The sequence below is a fragment of the Macaca nemestrina genome, chromosome X (assembly GCF_043159975.1).
Source record: "Macaca nemestrina isolate mMacNem1 chromosome X, mMacNem.hap1, whole genome shotgun sequence".
In the NCBI taxonomy this organism is placed as follows: domain Eukaryota; kingdom Metazoa; phylum Chordata; class Mammalia; order Primates; family Cercopithecidae; genus Macaca; species Macaca nemestrina.
The window spans coordinates 113,931,205-113,950,802 of record NC_092145.1 but is presented as its reverse complement, the minus strand read 5'-3'; the positions used below and the strand labels follow the sequence as shown (position 1 = coordinate 113,950,802).

Here is a 19,598-nt window from a genome sequence, read left to right as displayed (position 1 = left end):
TTCTATGGGTTTTGTCAAATGCATAAAAATCCACCATTACTGTTTCATACAGAATAGTTTTACCGCCCTAAAAATTCCCTGTGCTTTGCTTTTTCATCCCTTTTTCACTCTCTCCTGGCAAGTACTGATCTTTTTACTATCTCTATAGTTTTGCCTTTTCTAGAATGTCATATAGTTGGAATCATATAGTATGTAGCCTTTTCAGACTGGCTTCTTTCAAATAGCAATATGCATTTAAGTTTCCTCCATGTCCATGGCTTGATAGCCCATTTCTTTTTATTGCTGAATAATATTCCATTGTGGATCACTTTGTTTATCCATTCACCTATTGAAGGACATCTTGGTTGCTTCCAGTTTGGGGCCATTATGAATGAAGCTGCTATAAACATCATGTGCAGGCTTTTCTGTAGACATAAGTTTTCAACTCATTGTGGTTCATTTCCTTTTGAAGTTTGTAATTTTTTTTACTGTGAACTCCTTTTCAGTGAGAGTTATTTTCCATGGAAATTCTGTGTACCCTAAGCTATGAAAGCATCACTGCAGAACTATTTGGATTGCCACTGCTGGGGCCCACTGGTTTCACTAATGCAGGAACAATTTATAGGTGAATTTATCAACTTCGGGGGTTTTGTATTATACTTCAAATGTCCATTTGGAATGCACTCCTACATGTGGTACAGGACTGTGGTTCTGACTTCTTGTAAGTAACCCCTGATTCTTCTTAACATTTTCATTAGCCAGTGGGTGACATCTTTCTAGTTCCTATTTTACACACAGAGATGTCCTTTGTGACTCCCAGCTTTAACCAGGTAGCTCAATTCTAATTCTCTGCACAGTTGTGCCCTGTGGCCTAGAATTCACTTCACACTCATGATTAGAGCCTTAGTCCCCCAACTGCAAAGCCACACAGCTTCAATTTCTGTTCACCCCCTCACTTTAAATTTCTTCTTCATTTTTGTCACATAATAAATTTATTTTCTGGTTTGAGCTTGGCTGCATATTAAATTATTTTTGTTAAATTTGAGCCAGCATTTCTTTGTACTTGCACTCAGGGGAGGTGGTGGTGGTGGGACATGGGGAGGGTCCATCCACATCAGCTCAAGTCATGTTGATAGGAGTTCACTGCTTGGGCATTTAGGGATTAATGTTATTCCATAATATTCCAGTGGAAAGACTTAACAAGTTTGATGATTCGTTCATTTTCTTCTAGAAGTCTGGCAAGTTGATGAGCAGATAGATTGCTACAAGGAAAGCCAAGACAAACTTCTGTGGCAAGCTGCATTCATAGGCAAGGAAACACTGAAGGATGAAAGTGGTCAAGAATCCAGAACATGTAGAAAAAGCATTTATCTGAGCACAGAATTTGATTCTGTAAGACAAAGACTCCCTAAATATTATTCATGGGAAAAGGCATTCAAAACATAATTTAAACTTTCTTAGTCAAAATAGAAGCTATGTAAGAAGGAAAGATGATGGATGTAAGGCATATTGGAAAGTATGCCTCCATTCTAATCTTCATAAAGCTCAACCTGCAGAGAGATTTTTTGACCCTAATCAACGAGGGAAAGCCCTCCACCAAAAGCGAGCCCTTAGAAAAAGTCAGAGAAGTCAAACTGGGGAGAAACTCTACAAATGTACTGAATGTGGAAAAGTGTTTATCCAGAAAGCAAACTTAGTTGTACATCAAAGAACTCACACCGGAGAGAAACCTTATGAATGCTGTGAATGTGCAAAAGCCTTCAGCCAGAAGTCAACCCTCGTAGCACACCAGAGAACTCACACAGGGGAGAAGCCCTATGAATGCAGTGAATGTGGAAAAACCTTTATCCAGAAGGCACCACTTATTAAACATAAGAAAATTCATATGGAGAGAGACCCTGTAAATGCAGTGTCTGTGAGAAAGCCTTTAGTGGGAAGTCAACTCTCATTAAACATCAGATCATTCATATGGGAGAAACCTTACAAATGTAATAAATGTGGGAAATCTTTTAGTGTTAAATCAACTCTCATTGTATGTCACAGAACATAAATGCGTAAGTTGCATGCTATTGTGAGTAGTGTGATGAAATTTTACATTGTCCTGCTGTTTCCTGCTCAGGATGCAAATCACTGAACCCTTTTTTTTCTTTCTTTTTTTTTTGAGACAGTCTTGCTCTGTCATCCAGTCTGGAGTGCAGTGGCACAATCTTGGCTCACTGCAACCTCCACCTCCCGAGTTCAACTGATTCTCCTGCCTCAGCCTCCCGAATAGCTGGGATTACAGGTGCATGCCACCATACCCAGCTAATTTTGTATTTTTAGTAGAGACAGGGTTTCACCATGTTGGCCAGCCTGGTCTTGAACTCCTGACCTCAAGTGATCTACCTGCCTCAGCCTCCCAAAATGCTGGAATTACAGGTGTGAGCCACTGCACCCAGCCTGAATCATCCTTTTGTCCAGTATCATATCCATGCTGTATATGCTACCTGCCCATTAGTCCCTTAGCTGTCTCAGTTGTCAGATTGACTGTCATGGGATTGCAGTGCTTGCATTAAAGCTACCCTTATTGTATAATGACCCCAAAGTGCAAGAGTAGTGATGTTGGCAATTTGCATACGCCAAAAATAAGTTATAAAGTGCTTCCTTAAAGTGAAATGGTTAAAGTTCTTGACTTAATAAAGAAACAAAATGTATGCTGAGGTTGTTAAGATTTATAGTAAGAATGAATCTTCTATCCAGGAAATTGTGAAGAAGGAAAAAGAAACTTGTGCTAGTTTTGTTGTCACATCTCGAACTGCAAAAGTTATGGCCACAGTGCATGATAAATGCTAAGATGAAAAAGACATTAAATTCGTGGGTGGAAGGCATGAATAGAAATGGGTTCTGACAGCAATCAGGTTCGGTACTATTCACAGTTTCAGGCATCCGCTAGGGATCTTGGAACATATCCCCCATGGATAAGGGAGGACTGCTGTACATTGCCATATTGTGCATCAAATAATTCATTGAGTGTAATCATGTAAATTTAATATACATTTTTTTTAAAAAAGCCCTCAGATATCATTTAGCCTTTGGTAGATGTAAGAAAACTCAAAAGTTACTCAAATCATTCAATAAATGATAATTTATTTATTTATTTATTTATTGTGAGACAGGTCTCACTCTGTCACTTAGGCTGGGATGCAGTGGCATGATCACAGCTCACCAGAGCTTCGACTTCCCAGGCTCAGGTTATCCTCCCACCTCAGCCTCCCGAGTAGTGGGGACCATAGGCACCCGCTACTACACCCAGCTAATTTTTGTATTTTTTGTAGATGGGGTTTCGCCATGTTGCCCAAGCTAGCCTCGAACTCCTGGGCTCAAGTGATCTGCCCACCTCAGCCTCCCAGAGTGCTAGAATTACAGGTGTGAGCCACTGTGACCAGCCAATAAATGACAAATTCCTTACTCATGAGTTTTAATACATTGTACATCAAATAATTTATGAAGGGTCAAAACCATGAAGATAGCAAAGACTGGAATGCCTTTGGAAAGAAGCGAGGCGTCATCTTATATCAGAGCACTTATGTTCAGCAAACATCAATTTAATAAATTTGATAACCCAGCTTTCCTGTATAATATAAGGAAAATCATGTCTCAGATATGTCGTCATCCATTTTATAGAAAAGATCGCAGGGGTTACAGTCAAGCACTCAATTATAAATTATACACATATTCTCTGTAGAACAGGTTTAGAAGCTTCTGAAAGTATAAATACATTTTATAATCAGGAGGACAGAGGAAAAACATATTAATCCTTACTAGGCCAATCTCCAAGCTTATCTGTAAATAGATAATCCCTAAATAGATTAGTTTCAGAGCACATGAGCCAGCAGGATTCTCAAATAGACCTTGCACATGTATTTTATCTGTCATCAGTACAAAAGTGGAAGCATCTTATGGAGAAAGATACTCTTCTGGGATACTTTTCTTGAAAAGTCAAAATTTATTCTCAAAAAAGTAATTATGGTGGGGCAATAGGAGGTTCAGAATTTCTAGGAAAGATCCTATAAGAGCAGTATTAATTGAAATAAAAATAAGCAACTTGAATATCCAGTAATAGGTGATAGAGTAACTTGATATATTCATAAATTGGAATCATGCTTCCCTTAATGTATTCATATTTTAAGGAGTTTGGAAAATGTTCATAGTAAACTAAGACTATAAAACTATGATTTGTGTTGTAAAACGGCATATATATAAGAAGGATATGGCCAGGCGTGGTGGCTCATGCCTGCAATCCTAGCACTTTGGGAGGCCAAAGCGGGCGAATCACCTGAGGTCAGGAGTTGGAGACCAGCCTGGCCAACATGGCGAAACCCCATCTCTACTAAAAATACAAAAATTAGCCAGGTGTGGCAGCGCGTGCCTGTAATCCCAGCTACTCGGGAGGCTGAGGCAGGACAATCCCTTCAACCCAAGAGGAGGAGGTTGCAGTGAGCTGAGATCGCGCCACTGCACTCTAGCCTGGGCAACAGAGTGACATTCCATCTCAAAAAAAAAAAAAAAGGATATGCGATATGCGCCATTATGAGTTCAGTTGTCTCTGGGTTGTAGGAATATAGGCAAATTTTTTATTAGTAAAAAGTTAGATACATGTGTATATATTTATATTACATTTCTATCTTGTCTGTGTTTATTCTCACATGTGGAGAGAAATACACAAAAAAGGAAGAAAAGAGAAGGAAGAAACTACACCCTACTATTAACACTTATATTTGGAACTAAAATTACTCATTTTTTAATGCTTCTGATTATACTCTCAAATTTCAAGAAACTACCAAGAAGGATTATTTAAAATGTCTTTTATGTAGTTTTCTTTATCCCTCCTTATTTTTCTATTCAGTTTTATTTTCAATATATTACACTATTCTGCTACTTTCTATTCTGCACACATCATCCCACTTTGACACATCTACACATATTCTCTATTTTCCATATGGTTGTCTGTTTGATCTCATTGTTAGAAGAATATATTCTACAACGTTGAGAAAGTGTATCTTAGGATTTTAACTGGGAGAGTGATTTTCTAATGAGAGCTAAAGCATCATCTTGCTTTTACACTTCATCCTCACAAATCCTGTGACCTAAATTGGAAGATACCAGATTTTACATATGAGAAAACACTGTAGTGAGTAACTCAAGGTCCCATGGGTAAGAAGAACAAACTGACAAAAACCCAAACCTTCAGAAACCACATATAAATTCTGATACCGGTGATTGCTATTGGATAACTATTTTCTCTTTTCCTCTTTTTTCCGTATTCCCTGTCACCAGCTCACAAAATGCACTGTGGTGAGTATCTCTTAATATTGATTTGTTATGAAAGTAAAGGCTTTTCATTTTATAAAAGCATTACATTGATGAATTCCACTGATTCTCATGGCAATACTATTAAGTAGGGAAGATGATGACAGTCCCACCTCCACCAATCAGACATACCCTCTGATATTTTACAGAAGAAAAAGCAAAATCATAAGGAGTTTGTTTACTTAAAACTCTTGGAAAACAAGAAATATAGCAAGCATTAGCCACTGATACACATTCCGTGTGGCGCCATGCAGACAATCTGTGTTCCTCTGCGATATCTTTCATCCCTCTACACCGCACCCAATGGAAGAGAGGAGGGAACATCTTATGTGGTAATTTAGTATCTTCTCATTTTTGTCTTGGATTTAAATGTTGAATAAGAAAGTAATGACCAGACCCTCATTTCCATGTATATTGTAGTTGGTATTGCCAGGCCAGCAATCATGCTGCAATAAGTTGTTGGTGGGGCAGGGGGTGGAGGATGGGGAGATAAATTGAAAAAAGTTTAAAGATATTGCCAAGCTGTGGAAACAATGAGTTCTAGATTAATTAAAATTCCAGAAAGTGAAGTGCTTTTTCTAGGGGAGTTGACAATTGCTGACCATTATCTGGGGGCACTTGCTGATTTTCACTGTGAGCTGAGGATGGGGCTTGGTCTAGGCTGATAGACTTTACAAGAGGAAGAGATCCAGAAGGGCTTTTGGAAGTTATATAGGGCTGACTTAGAAACTAGAAGAGCTTCAAGCACATGACTAGTTTTGTCACAGGACATTTGCTAAGTTTGTGATGGTGTGGGAGGTTAGGGAACTGGGCCAGAAAGGCAGTCTCTTTACTTTGGAAGCAGTCCAAATAAGAGAAGGGGCTTGCCACCGTCATGAGAAAGAAGGCTAAAGAGCTCAGCTGAAAACTCATGAAGGGGAGAACTAAATCTCAAGCAGTTTTTCTAGACCAAACAGGCTCTCCAGCAAAAGTGCAGGAGGGAAACACCTGAGGAACAGTGATGAACAAGAGCTGGGTTGTGTTAGTAACACTAAAGCCCTGATTGTTTAAGGTGATCAGTGCCTTACCTTACCTCTCTTATCTTTAGAGGAAAAGATAAACCCAATAAACTACAGTCTCTACAGTTTGTTTTGTTTTTTTGACTTGGGGTTTCACTGTCACCCAGGCTGGAGTGTAGTGCTGTGACCATGGCTCACTGAGGCCTCAACCTCCTGAGCTCAAGAAATCCTCCCACTCAGCCTCCTACTCAGCCTCTTGAGTAGCTGGGACTACAGGTATACACTACCATGCCTGGCTAATTTTGTAGTTTTGTGGAGATGGAGTCTTGCTATGTTGCCCAGGCTGGTCTCTAACTCCTGACTTCAAGTGATCCTCCTGCCTCAGCCTCCCAAAGTGCTGGGATTACAGGTGTGAGGCACCACACCCAGTCATCTACAGTTTTTATTTTTTATTTTATTTTATTATTTTTTTTGAGACGGAGTCTCACTGCGTCCCCCAGGCTGGAGTGCTGGAGTGCGGTGGCGCGATCTTGGCTCACTGCAAGCTCCGCCTCCCGGGTTCACGCCATTCTCCTGCCTCAGCCTCCCGAGTAGCTGGGACTACAGACGCCCGCCACCGCGCCCGGCTAATTTTTTGTATTTTTAGTAGAGATGGGGTTTCACCGTGGTCTCGATCTCCTGACCTTGTGATCCACCCGCCTCGGCCTCCCAAAGTGCTGGGATTACAGGTGTGAGCCACCGCGCCCGGCCATCTACAGTTTTTAAAATACACAATGACCCCAAAATTAAAGATTATTAGATGCGAGAAAAGGCAGAGAAATTCAGCTGTTAGGACAAAATGGGCCAGGCACAGTGGCTCACACCTATAATCCCAGCACTTTGGAATGCCGAGGTGGGAGGACTGATTGAGCCCAGGAGTTTCAGACCAGCCTGACTGATATGGTTTGGCTGTATCCCCACCCAAATCTCATCTTGAATTGTAGCTCCCATAATCCCCACATGTTGTGGGAGGGACCTGGTGGGGGGTAATTGAATCATGGGGGTGGTTATCCTCATGCTGTTATGATAGTGACTGAGTTCTCACGAGATCTGATGGCTTTATAAGGGGCTGTTCCCCCCTTGCTCAGCACTTCTTTGCTGCCACCATATGAAGAAGGACATGTTTGCTTCCCCTCCCATCATGATTGTAAGTTTCCTGAGACTTTCCCAGCCATGTGGAACTGCGAGTTAATTCCTTTATAAATTACCCAGTCTGGGGTATTTCTTCATAGCAGCATGAGAATGGACTAACACAGTAAATTGGTACCAGGAGTGGGGTGCTGCTATAAGGACACCTGAAAATGTGGAAGCAACTTTGGAACTGGGTAACAGACAGAGACTGGAACAGTTTGGAGGATTCAGAAGAAGACAGGAAGATGTGGGAAAGTTTGGAACTTCCTAGAGACTTGTTGAATGGCTTTGACCAAAATGCTGATAGTGATATGGACAATGAAGTCCAGGCTGAAGTGGTCTCAGATGGAGATGCAGAACTTGTTGGGAACTGGAGCAAAGGTGACTCTTGCTATGCTTTAGCAAAAAGACTAGGCCAGGCATGGTGGCTCATGCCTGTAATCCCAGCACTTTGGGAGTCTGAGGTGGGCAGATCACTTGAGGCCAGGAGTTCAAGACCAGCCTCAGCAACATAGTAAAACCCTGTCTCTACCAAAAATACACAAAATCAGCTGGGTGTGGTGGCGAATGCCTGTAATCCCAGGTACTTGGGAGGCTGAGGCAGGAGAATTGCTTGAACCTGGGAGGTGGAGGTTGCAGTGAGCCAAGATCAAACCACTGTACTCCAGAGCCTGGTTGACAGAATGAGACCCTGTCAAAAAAAAAAAAAAAAAAAAAAAAAAAAAGGACTAGCAGCATTTTGCCCCTGCCCTAGAGATCTGTGTAACTTTGAACTTGAGAGAGATAACTTAGGGTATTTGGTGGAGGAAATTTCTCTCTCTCTTTTTTTTTTTTTTGGGTCTCCTTTTTTTTTTTTTTTTAAATCATACTTTAAGTAATAGGTTATATGTGCAGAATGTGCAGGTTTGTCACAAAGGTATACATGTGCCATGTTGGTTTGCTTCACCCATCAACTTGTCATTTACATTAGGTATTTCTCCTAATGCTATCCCTCCCCCAGCCCCCCACCCCCCAAAAAGCCCCGGTGTGTGATGTTCCCTGCCCTGTGTCTAGGTGTTCTGATTGTTCAATTCCCACCTATGAGTGAGAACATACAGTGTTTGGTTTTCTGTTCTTACGATAGTTTGCTGAGAATGATGGTTTCCAGCTTCATCCATGTCCCTGCAAAGGACATGAACTAATCCTTTTTTATGGTTGCATAGTATTCCACGGTATATATGTGCCACATTTTCTTAATCCAGTCTATCATTAATGGACATTTGGGTTGGTTCCAAATTTTTGCTATTGTGAATAGTGCTGCAATAAAACATATGTGTGCATGTGTTGTTACAGTACCATGATTTATAATTCTTTGGGTATATACCCAGTAATGGGATTGCTGGGTCAAATGGTATTTCTAGTTCTAGATCCTTGAGGAATTACCACACTGTCTTCCACAATGGTTGAACTAATTTACACTCCCATCAACAGTACAAAAGCATTCCTATTTCTCCACATCCTCTCCAGCATCTGTTGTTTCCTGACTTTTTAATGATCACCATTCTAACTGGCATGAGATGGTATATCATTGTGGTTTGGATTCGCATTTCTCTGATGACCAGTGATGATGAACGTTTTTTCATATGTCTGTTGGCTGCATAAATGTCTTCTTTTGAGAAGTGTCTGTTCATATCCTTTGCCCACTTTTTGATGGGGTTGCTTGTTTTTTTTTCTTGTAAATTTGTATAAGTTCTTTGTAGTTTCTGGATATTAGCCTTTTGAGTTGCCTCTTCACTCTGATGATAGTTTCTTTTGCTGTGCAGAAGCTCTTTAGTTTATTTAGATCCCATTTGTCTATTTTGGCTTTTGTTGCCATTGCTTTTGGTGTTTTAGTCATGAAGTCTTTGCCCATGCCTATGTCCTGAATGGTATTGCCTAGGTTTTCTTCTAGGGTTTTTATGGTTTTAGGTGTTACATTGAAGTCTTTAATCCATCTTAATTTTTGTATAAGTTGTAAGGAAGGGATCCAGTTTCAGCTTTCTACATATGGCTAGCCAGTTTTCCCAGCACCATTTGTTAAACAGGGAATCCTTTCCCCATTTCTTGTTTTTGTCAGGTGTGTCAAAGATCAGATGGTTGTAGATGTGTGGCATTATTTCTGAGGCCTCTGTTCTGTTCCATTGGTCTATGTATCTGTTTTGGTACCAGTACCATGCTGTTTTGGTTACTGTAGCCTTGTAATATAGTTTGAAGCCAGGTAGTGTGATGCCTCCAGCTTTGTCCTTTTTGCTTAGGATTGTCTTGGCTATGCAAGCTCTTTTTTGGTTCCATATGAACTTTAAAGCAGTTTTTTCCAATTCTGTGAAGAAAGTCATTGGTAGCTTGATGGGGATGGCATTGCATCTATAAATTACCTTGGGTAGTATGGCCATTTTCACGATATTGATTCTTCCTATCCATGAGCATGGAATGTTCTTCCATTTGTTTGTGTCCTCTTATTTTGTTGAGCAGTGGTTTGTAGTTCTCCTTGAAGAGGTCCTTCACATCCCTTGTAAGTTGGATTCTTAGGTATTTTATTCTCTTTATAGTAATTGTGAATGGGACTTCGCTCATGATTTGGCTCTGTTTGTTATTGGTGTATAAGAATGCTTGTGATTTTTGCACATTGATTTTGTATCCTGAGACTTTGCTGAAGTTGCTTATCAGCTTAAGGAGATTTAAGGCTGAGATGATGGGGTTTTCTAAATATACAATCATGTCATCTGCAAACAGGGACAATTTGACTTCCTCTTTTCCTAATTGAATACCCTTTATTGCTTTCCCTTGCCTGATTGTCCTGGCCAGAACTTCCAACACTATATTGAATAGGAGTGGTGAGAGAGGGCATCCTTGTCTTGTGCCAGTTTTCAAAGGGAATGCTTCCAGTTTTTGCCCATTCAGTGTAATATTGGCTGTCGGTTTGTCATAAATAGCTCTTATCATTTTGAGATACGTTCCATTTATTGAGAGTTTTTAGCATGAAGGGCTGTTGAATTTTGTCAAAGGCCTTTTCTGCATCTATTGCGATAATCATGTGGTTTTTGTTGTTGGTTCTGTTTATGTGATGGATTACGTTTATTGATTTGTGTATGTTGAACCAGCCTTGCATCCCAGGGATGAAGCCAACTTGATTGTGGTGGATAAGTTTTTTGATGTGCTTCTGGATCTGGCTTGCCAATATTTTATTGAGGATTTTCGCATCAATGTTCATCAGGGAAATTGGCCTAAAATTCTCTTTTTTTGTTGTGTCTCTTCCAGGCTTTGGTATCAGGACGATGCTGGCCTCATAAAATGAGTTAGGGAGGATTCCCTCTTTTTCTATTGATCAGAATAGTTTCAGAAGGAATGGTACCAGCTCCTCTTTGTACCTCTTGTAGAATTCGGCTGTGGATTCGTCTGGTCCTGGACTTTTTTTAGTTGGTAGGCTATTGCCTCAATTTCAGAACCTGTTATTGGTCTATTCAGGCATTCAACTTCTTCCTGGTTTAGTCTTGGGAGGGTGTATGTGTCCAGGAATTTATCCATTTCTTCTAGCTTTTCTAGTTTATTATTTGCGTAGAGGTGTTTATAGTATTCTTTGATGGTAGTTTGTATTTCTGTGGGATCAGTGGTGATATCCCCTTTATCATTTTTTATTGTGTCTATTTGATTCTTCTCTCTTTTCTTATTAGTCTTGCTAGCGGTCTATCAATTTTGTTGACCTTTTCAAAAAACCAGCTCCTGGATTCATTGATTTTTTGAAGGTTTGTGTGTGTGTGTGTGTGTGTGTGTGTGTGTGTGTGTATCTATCTCCTTCAGTTCTGCTCTGATCTTAGTTATTTCTTGTCTACTGCTAGCTTTTGAATTTGTTTGCTGTTGCTTCTCTAGTTGTTTTAATTGTGATGTTAGAGTGTCAATTTTAGATCTTTCCTGCTTTCTCTTGTGTGCATTTAGTGCTATAAATTTCCCTCTACACACTGCTTTAAATGTGTGCCAGAGATTCTGTTACGTTGTGTCTTTGTTCTCATTGGTTTCAAAGAACATCTTTATTTCTGCCTTCATTCTGTGATTTACCCAGTAGTCATTCAGGAGCAGGTTGTTCAGTTTCCATGTAGTTGTACGGTTTTGAGTGAGTTTCTTAATGCTGGGTTCTAATTTGATTGCACTGTGGTCTGAGAGAGAGTTTGTTGTAATTTCTGTTCTTTTACATTTGCTGAGGAGTGTTTTACTTCCAATTATATGTTCAATTTTAGAATAAGTGGGATGTGGTGCTGAGAAGAATGTATATTCTGTTGATTGGAGTGGAGAGTTCTGTAGATGTCTATTAGGTGTGCTTCATCCAGAGCTGAGTTCAAGTCCTGAATATCCTTGTTAACCTTCTGTCTCCTTGATTTAATATTGACAGTGGGGTGTTAAAGTCTCCCATTATTATTGTGTTGGAGTCTAAGTCTCTTTGTAGATCTTTAAGGACTTGCTTTATGAATCTGGGTCCTCCTGTATTGGGTGCATATATATTTAGGATAGTTAGCTCTTTTTGTTGAATTGATCCCTTTACCATTATTTAATGGCCTTCTTTGTCTCTTTTCATCTTTGTTGGTTTAAAGTCAGTTTTATCAGAGACTAGGATTGCAACCCCTGCTTTTTTTTCCTTTCCGTTTGCTTGGTAGATCTTCCTCCATCCCTTTATTTTGAGCCTATCTGTGTCTTTGCACATGAGATGTGTCTCCTGAATACAGCACACTGATGGGTCCTGACTCTATCCAATTTGCCAATCTGTGTCTTTTAATTGGGGCATTTAGCCCATTTACATTTAAGGTTAATATTGTTATGTATGAATTTGATCCTGTCATTATGATGCTAGCTGGTTAGTTCGCCTGTTAATTGATGCAGTTTCTTCATAGCATCGATGGTCTTTACAATTTGGCATGTTTTTGCAGTGGCTGGTACTGGTTGTTCCTTTCCATGTTTAGTGGTTCCTTCAGGAGCTCTGTAAGGCAGGCCTGGTCGTGACAAAATCTCTCCGCATTTGCTTGTCTGTAAAGGAGTTTATTTCTCCTTCACTTATGAAGCTTAGTTTGGCTGGATATGAAATTCTGGGTTGAAAATTCTTTTCTTTAAGAATGTTGAGGCCAGGCGTGGTGGCTCACGCCTGTAATCTCAGCACTTTGGGAGGTCAAGGCGGGCGGATCACAAGCCCAGGAGATTGAGGGCATCCTGGCTAACACAGTGAAACCCTGTCTCTACCAAAAATACAAAAAAGTTAGCTGGGCATGGTGGCACGCACCTGTAGTCCCAGCTACTCGGGAGGCTGAGGCAGGAGAATGGCGTGAACCCAGGAGGCGGAGCTTGCAGTGAGCCAAGATCGCACCACTGCACTCCAGCCTGGGTGACAGAGCAAGACTCCATCTCAAAAAAAAAAAGAAAAAAAAAAAGAAAGAATGTCGAATATTTGCCCCCACTCTCTTTTGCCTTCTAGGATTTCTGCAGAGAGCTCTGCTGTTAGTCTGATGGGCTTCCCTTTGTTGGTAACCCCACCTTTCTCTCTGGCTGCCCTTAACAGTTTTTCCTTCATTTTAACCTTGGTGAATCTGACAATTATGTGTCTTGGGGTTGCTCTTCTTGTAGAGTATCTTTGTGGTGTTCTCTGTATTTCCTGAATTTGAATGTTGGCCTGCCTTGCTAGGTTGGGGAAGTTCCTGGATAATATCCTGAAGAGTGTTTTCCAACTTGGTTCTGTTCTCCCCATCACTTTCAGGTACACCAACCAAACGTAGATTTGGTCTTTTCACATAGTCCCATATTTCTTGGAGGCTTTCTTCATTTCTTTTCACTCATTTTTCTCTAATCCTGTCTTCTCACTTTATTAATTTGATCTTCAATCACTGATATCCTTTATTCTGCTTGATTGAATCAGCTGTTGAAGCTTGTGTATGCTTCACGAAGTCCTTGTACTGTGGTTTTCAGCTCCATCAGGTCATTTAAGCTCTTCTCTACACTGGTTATTCTAGTTACCCTTTCGTCTAACCTTTTTTCAAGGTTTTTAGCTTCCTTGTGACGGGTTAGAACATGCTCCTTTAGCTCGGAGAAGTTTGTTATTACTGACCTTCTGAAGCCTACATCTGTCAACCCATCAAACTCATTCTCCATCCAGCTTTGTTCCCTTGCTGGGCGAGGAGTTGTGTTCTTTTGGAAGTTTAGAGGCATTCTGGTTTTTGGAATTTTCAGACTTTCTGCTCTGGTTTCTCCCCATCTTTTGGTTTTATCTACCTTTGGTCTTTGATGTTGGTGACCTACAGATGGGGTTTTGGTGTGGATGTCCTTTTTGTTGATGTTGATGCTATTCCTTTTGTTTGTTAGTTTTCCTTTTAACAGGACAGGCCCCTCAGCTGCAGGTCTATTGGAGTTTGCTGGAGGTTCACTCCAGACCCTGTTTGCCTGGGTATCACCAGCAGAGGTTGCAGAACAGCAAATATTGCTGCCTGATCCTTCCTCTGGAAGCTTCATCCCAGAGGGGCACCTGCCTGTATGAGGTGTCTGTCAGCCCCTACTGGGATATGTCTCCCAGTCAGGCTACACAGGGGTCAGGGACCCGCTTGAGGAGGCAGTCTGTCCGTTATCGGAGCTTGAATGCTGTGCTGGGAGAACCACTGCTCACTTCAGAGCTGTCAGGCAGGGACATTTAAGTCTGGAGAAGCTGTCTGCTGCCTTTTGTTCAGATATGCCCTGCCCCCAGAGGTGGAATCTAGAGAGGCGGTAGGCCTTGCTGAGCTGTGGTAGGCTCCGCCCAGTTCGAGCTTCCTGGCCTCTTTGTTTACATTGTGAGCACAAAACCACCTACTCAAGCCTCAGCAATGGCCGACCCCCACTCCCCTTGCCAAGCTCATGCGTCCCAGGTTGATCTCAGATTGCTGTGCTAGCCGTGAGCAAGGCTCCATGGGCGTGGGACCTGCCGAGCCAGGCATGGGAGGGGATCTCTTGGTCTGCCAGTTGCGAAGACTCTGGGAAAAGCACAGTATTTGGGCAGGAGTGTACCACTCCTCCAGGTACAGTCACTTCCGGCTTCCCTTGGCTAGGAAAGGGAAATCCCCTGACCCCTTGCACTTCCCAGGTGAGACGACACCCCACCCTGCTTCGGCTCGCCCTCCATGGGCTGCACCCAATGTCCCAATGAGATGAACCAGGCACCTCAGTTGGAAATGCAGAAATCAGCCGTCTTTTGCGTCGATCTCACTGGGAGCTATAGACCAGAGCTGTTCCTCTTTGGCCATCTTGGAAGCAACCCCCCCGCTTTTGTTTTTTAGACAGAGTTTCACTCTGTCACTAGCCTGGAGTGCAGTAGTGCGATCTTGGCTCACTGCAACCTCCGCCTCCCAGGTTCAAGTGATTCTTCTGCCTCAGCCTCTCGAATAGCTGGGACTACAGGCACACACCACCACACCCAGCTAATTTTGCAATTTTTGTATTTTTAGTAGAGACAGGGTTTCACCATGTTGGCCAGGATGTTCTTGATCTCTTGACCTCGTGATCCACCCACCTCAGCCTCCCAAAGTATTGGGATTACAGGCGTGAACCACCATGCCCGGCTGGTGGAAGAAATTTCTAAGCAGCAAAGTGTTCAAGAGGAAAGCAGAGCAGAAGAGTTTGGAAAATTTGCGGCCTGATTATGCAATAGAAAAGAAAAACCCATTTTCTAGGGAGAAATTCAAGCCTGCTGCAGATATTTGCATAAATAATGAGGAACTGAATGTTAATCACCAAGATGATGGGGAAAATGTCTCCAGGGAATGTCAGAGGTGTTCATGGCAGCCCCTCCCATCACAGGCTCAGAGGCCTAGGAGGGAAATATGGTTTCCTGGGCTGGGCCCAGAGCCCTCCTGCTCTGCATAGCCTTGGGACATGGTGCCCTGTGTCCCAGCTGCTTCAGCTCCAGCTGTGGCTAAAAGGGGCCAAGGTACAGCTTAGGCCATTGCTTCAGAGCGGGCAAGTCCCAAACCTTGGCAGCTTCCATGTGGTGGTGAGCCTGTGGGTACACATAAGTCAAGAAATGAGGTTTGGGAATTTCCACCTAGACTTCAGAGAATGTCTAGAAATGCCTGGATGCCCAGGCAGAAGTTTGCTGCAGGGGCAGAGCCCTCGTGGAGAACCTCTGCTAGGGCAGTGCAGAAGGGAAATGTGGGGTTGGAGCCCCCACACCGAGTCCCCACTGGGGCACTGCCTATTGGAGCTGTGAAAAGAGGGCCACCATCCTCCAGACCCCATAATTGTAGATCCACCAACGGCTTGCACTGTGCTCCTGGAAAAGCCGCAGACATTCAACACCAGCCAGTGAAAACAGCCAGGAGAGGGGTACACCCTACAAAGCCACAGGGGCAGAGCTGCCCAAGGCCTTGGGAGCCCATCTCTTGTGTCAGCATGATCTGGATGTGAGACATGGAGTCAAAGGAGATCATTTTGGAACTTTAAGGTTTAATGACTGCTCTATTGGATTTTGGACTGGCATGGGTCCTGCAGCCCCTTTGTTTTTCTCCCATTTGGAACAGGTGCATCTACCCAATGTCTGTACCCGCCCCACCCCACCCAATGTATCTAGGAAGTAACTAGCTTGCTTTCGATTTTGCAGGCTCCTAGGCAGAAGAAAGTTGCCTTTTCTCAGATGATATTTGGGACTTGAACTTTTGAGTTAATGCTGGAATAAAACTTTGGGGGACTGTTGGAAGGGTATGATTGTGTTTTGAAATGTGAGGGTATGAGATGTGGGAGGGGCCAGGGGTGGAATGATATGGTTTGGCTGTGTCCCCACCTACATCTCATCTTGAATTGTAGTTCCCATAATCCCCACGTGTTGTTGGAGGGACCCAGTGGGAGGTAACTGAATCATGGGGGCAGTCACCCTTATGCTATTCTCGTAAGATATGATGGTTTCATAAGCGGCCTTTCTCCCTTTGCTCAGCACTTCTCTCTCTCGCTGCCTTGTGAAGAAGGACATGTTTGCTTCCCCTTCCACCATGATTGTAAGTTCCCTGAGGCCTTCTAAGCCATGCTGAACTGTGAGTCAATTAAACCTCTTTCCTTTATAAAGTACCCAGTCTCAGGTATTTCTTTATACCAGCATGAGAACAGATTGATACACTGGGCAACATAGGGGGACCCTGTCTCTACAAAAAAAATAAAAAAATTTAAAAAAAATGAGCTGAGCATAGTGGTGTGTGCCTGTGGTCCCCACTACTAGGGAGGCTGAGCTGGGAGGATCATTTGAGCCCAGGAGGTCAAGACTGCAGTGAGCCATAACTGTGCCACTGTACTCCAGCTGGGGCAAAAAAACAAGACCCTGTCTCCAAAAAGAAAAAAAAAAAGAACAACAGTTGTGGTAGGTGGAATTCTAAGAATGACTTCCAAAGACCCTCTTCATTGTGTCATTCCCTCCACAGTTTGAGTGTCTGAAGAACCTGTGAATAAAATAAAATATCACTTCTGTGATTATGTTACTTTAAATGACCAAAGGGAGATTGATTGGGCCTAATGTTTTCACATGAGTTCTTTAAAAACAGAGAGCTTTCTCCAGTTGGGTGGCAAAAAAGGGAGTCACAGATTTGAAATACAGGAGGGATTAGAACACAAGGGAGACTCTCTGTTACTGATATGGAGAAGGCTCATAGTAGGGAACTTTGAACAACCTCCAGGATCTGAAAATGGCCCCTCGCTGACAGCCAGCTAGAATGAGGACCTCAGTTCTACAGTCAAAAGAAACAGAATTCAGTCAACAACCTGAATGAGCATAGAAGTAGATTCAGCCTCCAGATAAGATCCTAGCCTAGTTTACATCATGATTTCCACCTTGTGAGACAGAACTCGGCTAAGCCCATCTGGAATTCTGACCTACAAAACTATGAATTAATAAATGGGTGTTGTTGGCTGGGTGCGATGGCTCACACCTGTAATCCCAGCACTTTGGGAGGTTGAGGCAGGCGGATAATTTGAAGTCAGGAGTTTGAGACCAGCCTGACCAACATGGTGAAACCCCATCTCTACTAAAAATACAAAAAAAAATATCTGGGCATGGTGGCAAGTGCCTATAGTCCCAGCTACTTGGGAGGCTGAGGCAGGAGAATCACTTGAACCCAAGAGGCGGAGGTTGCAGTGAGCCGAGATCGCACCACTGTACTCCAGCCTGGGTAAGAGAGTGAGACTCTGTCTCTAAATAAATAAATAAATTGGTGTTGTTTTAAACCACTAAGTTTGTGGAGGTTTGTTTTGGCAGCAATAGAAAACTAATGCAGAAAACTTAGATGATTTTGATACTGGAATTAGCCAAAAGCACTTTAAATTACCATTAATTTAACAGACATAAAGGAAATGGATGAAAATACGAAGGATTTCAAAATATTTGTAATCTCTAAAAATGAATGAAATATGTATGCTACAAACTGAAACAAAATACAGTAGCCAAGAACTTACTGTATGGGTTTTAACAGCAGATTGGACACAACAGAAGACAGGATTCATGAATGTGAAGACAAGTCAATAGATTTGTCTCGCTGGGAGGGAAAAAATACAAATAACACAGACAGTGTTAGGCATTTGGGACACAGCCAAAAGGTAAAGCACATATAACTGGGGTCCCAGAAGAAGAGAGAAACATTGGAACAGGAATAATATTTGAGACAATGGTTAAAATTGATTAAAAAAAAAACAGTGAAAGAGATCAAACTATGGGGTCAAGAAGCTTTGAGAATGCCAATTCAAATAATATACCAAAATTCATTTCCGGCCATGATGGAGTAATCAGGTCCAAACTTATCCACCTGCTATAAACAACTAGAAATAATATATATACACTATATGAGGTAATAGTTTTTGTATGTTGAACAAAGGCAGCACAGGAGGATTATAAAGCTAAGAAAAGGAAGACAAATGAGGTGAGCTCTATGATGGCCCTGGCTTCCTGCCTGGATGTACTTTGCAAAATGTGATACAGGGACAAGGGCTTGAAGAACATGATGGTTCACAGAGTTAAGAGGTCAGTGCTCAGTGAGTCCAAAGCTACTGGAAGTTTCAGCAAAGGAGGGAGTTGTTGACAAGAGAGAACAAGAGAAATCTGCATGAGGTCTCCTTGGGTTTGTAACTGAATATTAAGCTGTGTATAGTGGAACTCCACAAGGCAAGGGAAAGAGTATTTGGGGAGCTGTAAGCTGAAGAGTTTCCAGAGGTCTCACAGGGATGGAATGTGTGAGTTCTAGCAAGTCAGAGTGGAGAGTTCTTGTCAATCACCCCCAGGTGATCAGTGGAGACCCCATGGGAGTCATGTCTTAGTAGTGGGGATAAAATAGCCCTCGAAGGGAATGGGAGAAAATTTTTGCAATCTACCCATCTGACAAAGGTCTAATATCCAGAATTTACCAGGAACTTAAACAAATTTACAAGAAAAAAATCAAAAAGTGGGCAAAGGATATGAACAGACAGTTCTCAAAAGAAGACATTTACGTGGCCAACAAACATAGGAAAAAAAGCTCAACATCACTGACCATTAGAGAAATGCAAATGAAAACCACAATGAGATACCATCTCATGCCAGTCAGAATGGTTATTATTAAAAAGTCAAGAAACAATAGATGCTGGTGAGGCTGTGGAGAAATAGGAACGCTTTTACACTGTTGGTGGGAATGTAAATTAGTTCAACCATTGTGGAAGACAGTATGGCAATTCTTCAAGGATCTAGAACCAGAAATACCATTTGACCCAGCAATCTCATTACTGGGTATATACCCACAAGAATATAAAGCATTCTACTATAAAGACACATGCACACATATGTTTACTGCAGCACTATTTACAATAGGAAAGTCATGGAACCAACTCAAATGGCCATCAATGATAGACTGGATAAAGAAAATGTGGTACATATATACCATGGAATACTAAGCAGCCATAAAAAGGAATGAGATCATGTCCTTTGCAGGGACAGGGACATAGATGAAGCTGGAAGCCATCATCTTCAGCAAACTAACACAGGAACAGAAAACCAAACACTGCATGTTCTCACTCATAAGTGGGAGTTGAACAATGAGAACACATGGACACAGGGAGGGGAACAACACACACCAGGAC

At 42.0% G+C, this 19,598-nt stretch overlaps 1 protein-coding gene across 11 annotated transcripts in view; it reads left to right on the top strand.

Moving 5' to 3' along the window:
* The window catches only part of LOC105463582 (KRAB box domain containing 4), a 42,307-nt gene extending 25,733 nt beyond the window's left edge, over nt 1–16,574 (top strand). For 3 of the 11 annotated variants that reach the window (XM_011710833.3, XM_011710810.3, XM_011710837.3), the window contains exon 7: nt 1,211–16,574. Coding sequence is in view for 3 of the 11 variants with exons in the window: in XM_011710789.3 (XP_011709091.1) it covers nt 1,211–1,425 (215 nt within the window). In the remaining 8 variants the exon portion in view is untranslated. Of the gene's footprint in view, nt 1–485 lie in introns of all 11 variants that reach the window. The other 8 variants (XM_011710789.3, XM_011710758.3, XM_011710829.3 and 5 more) reach the window with 5 other exon arrangements.
* The last annotated feature ends 3,024 nt before the right edge of the window (nt 16,575–19,598 follow it).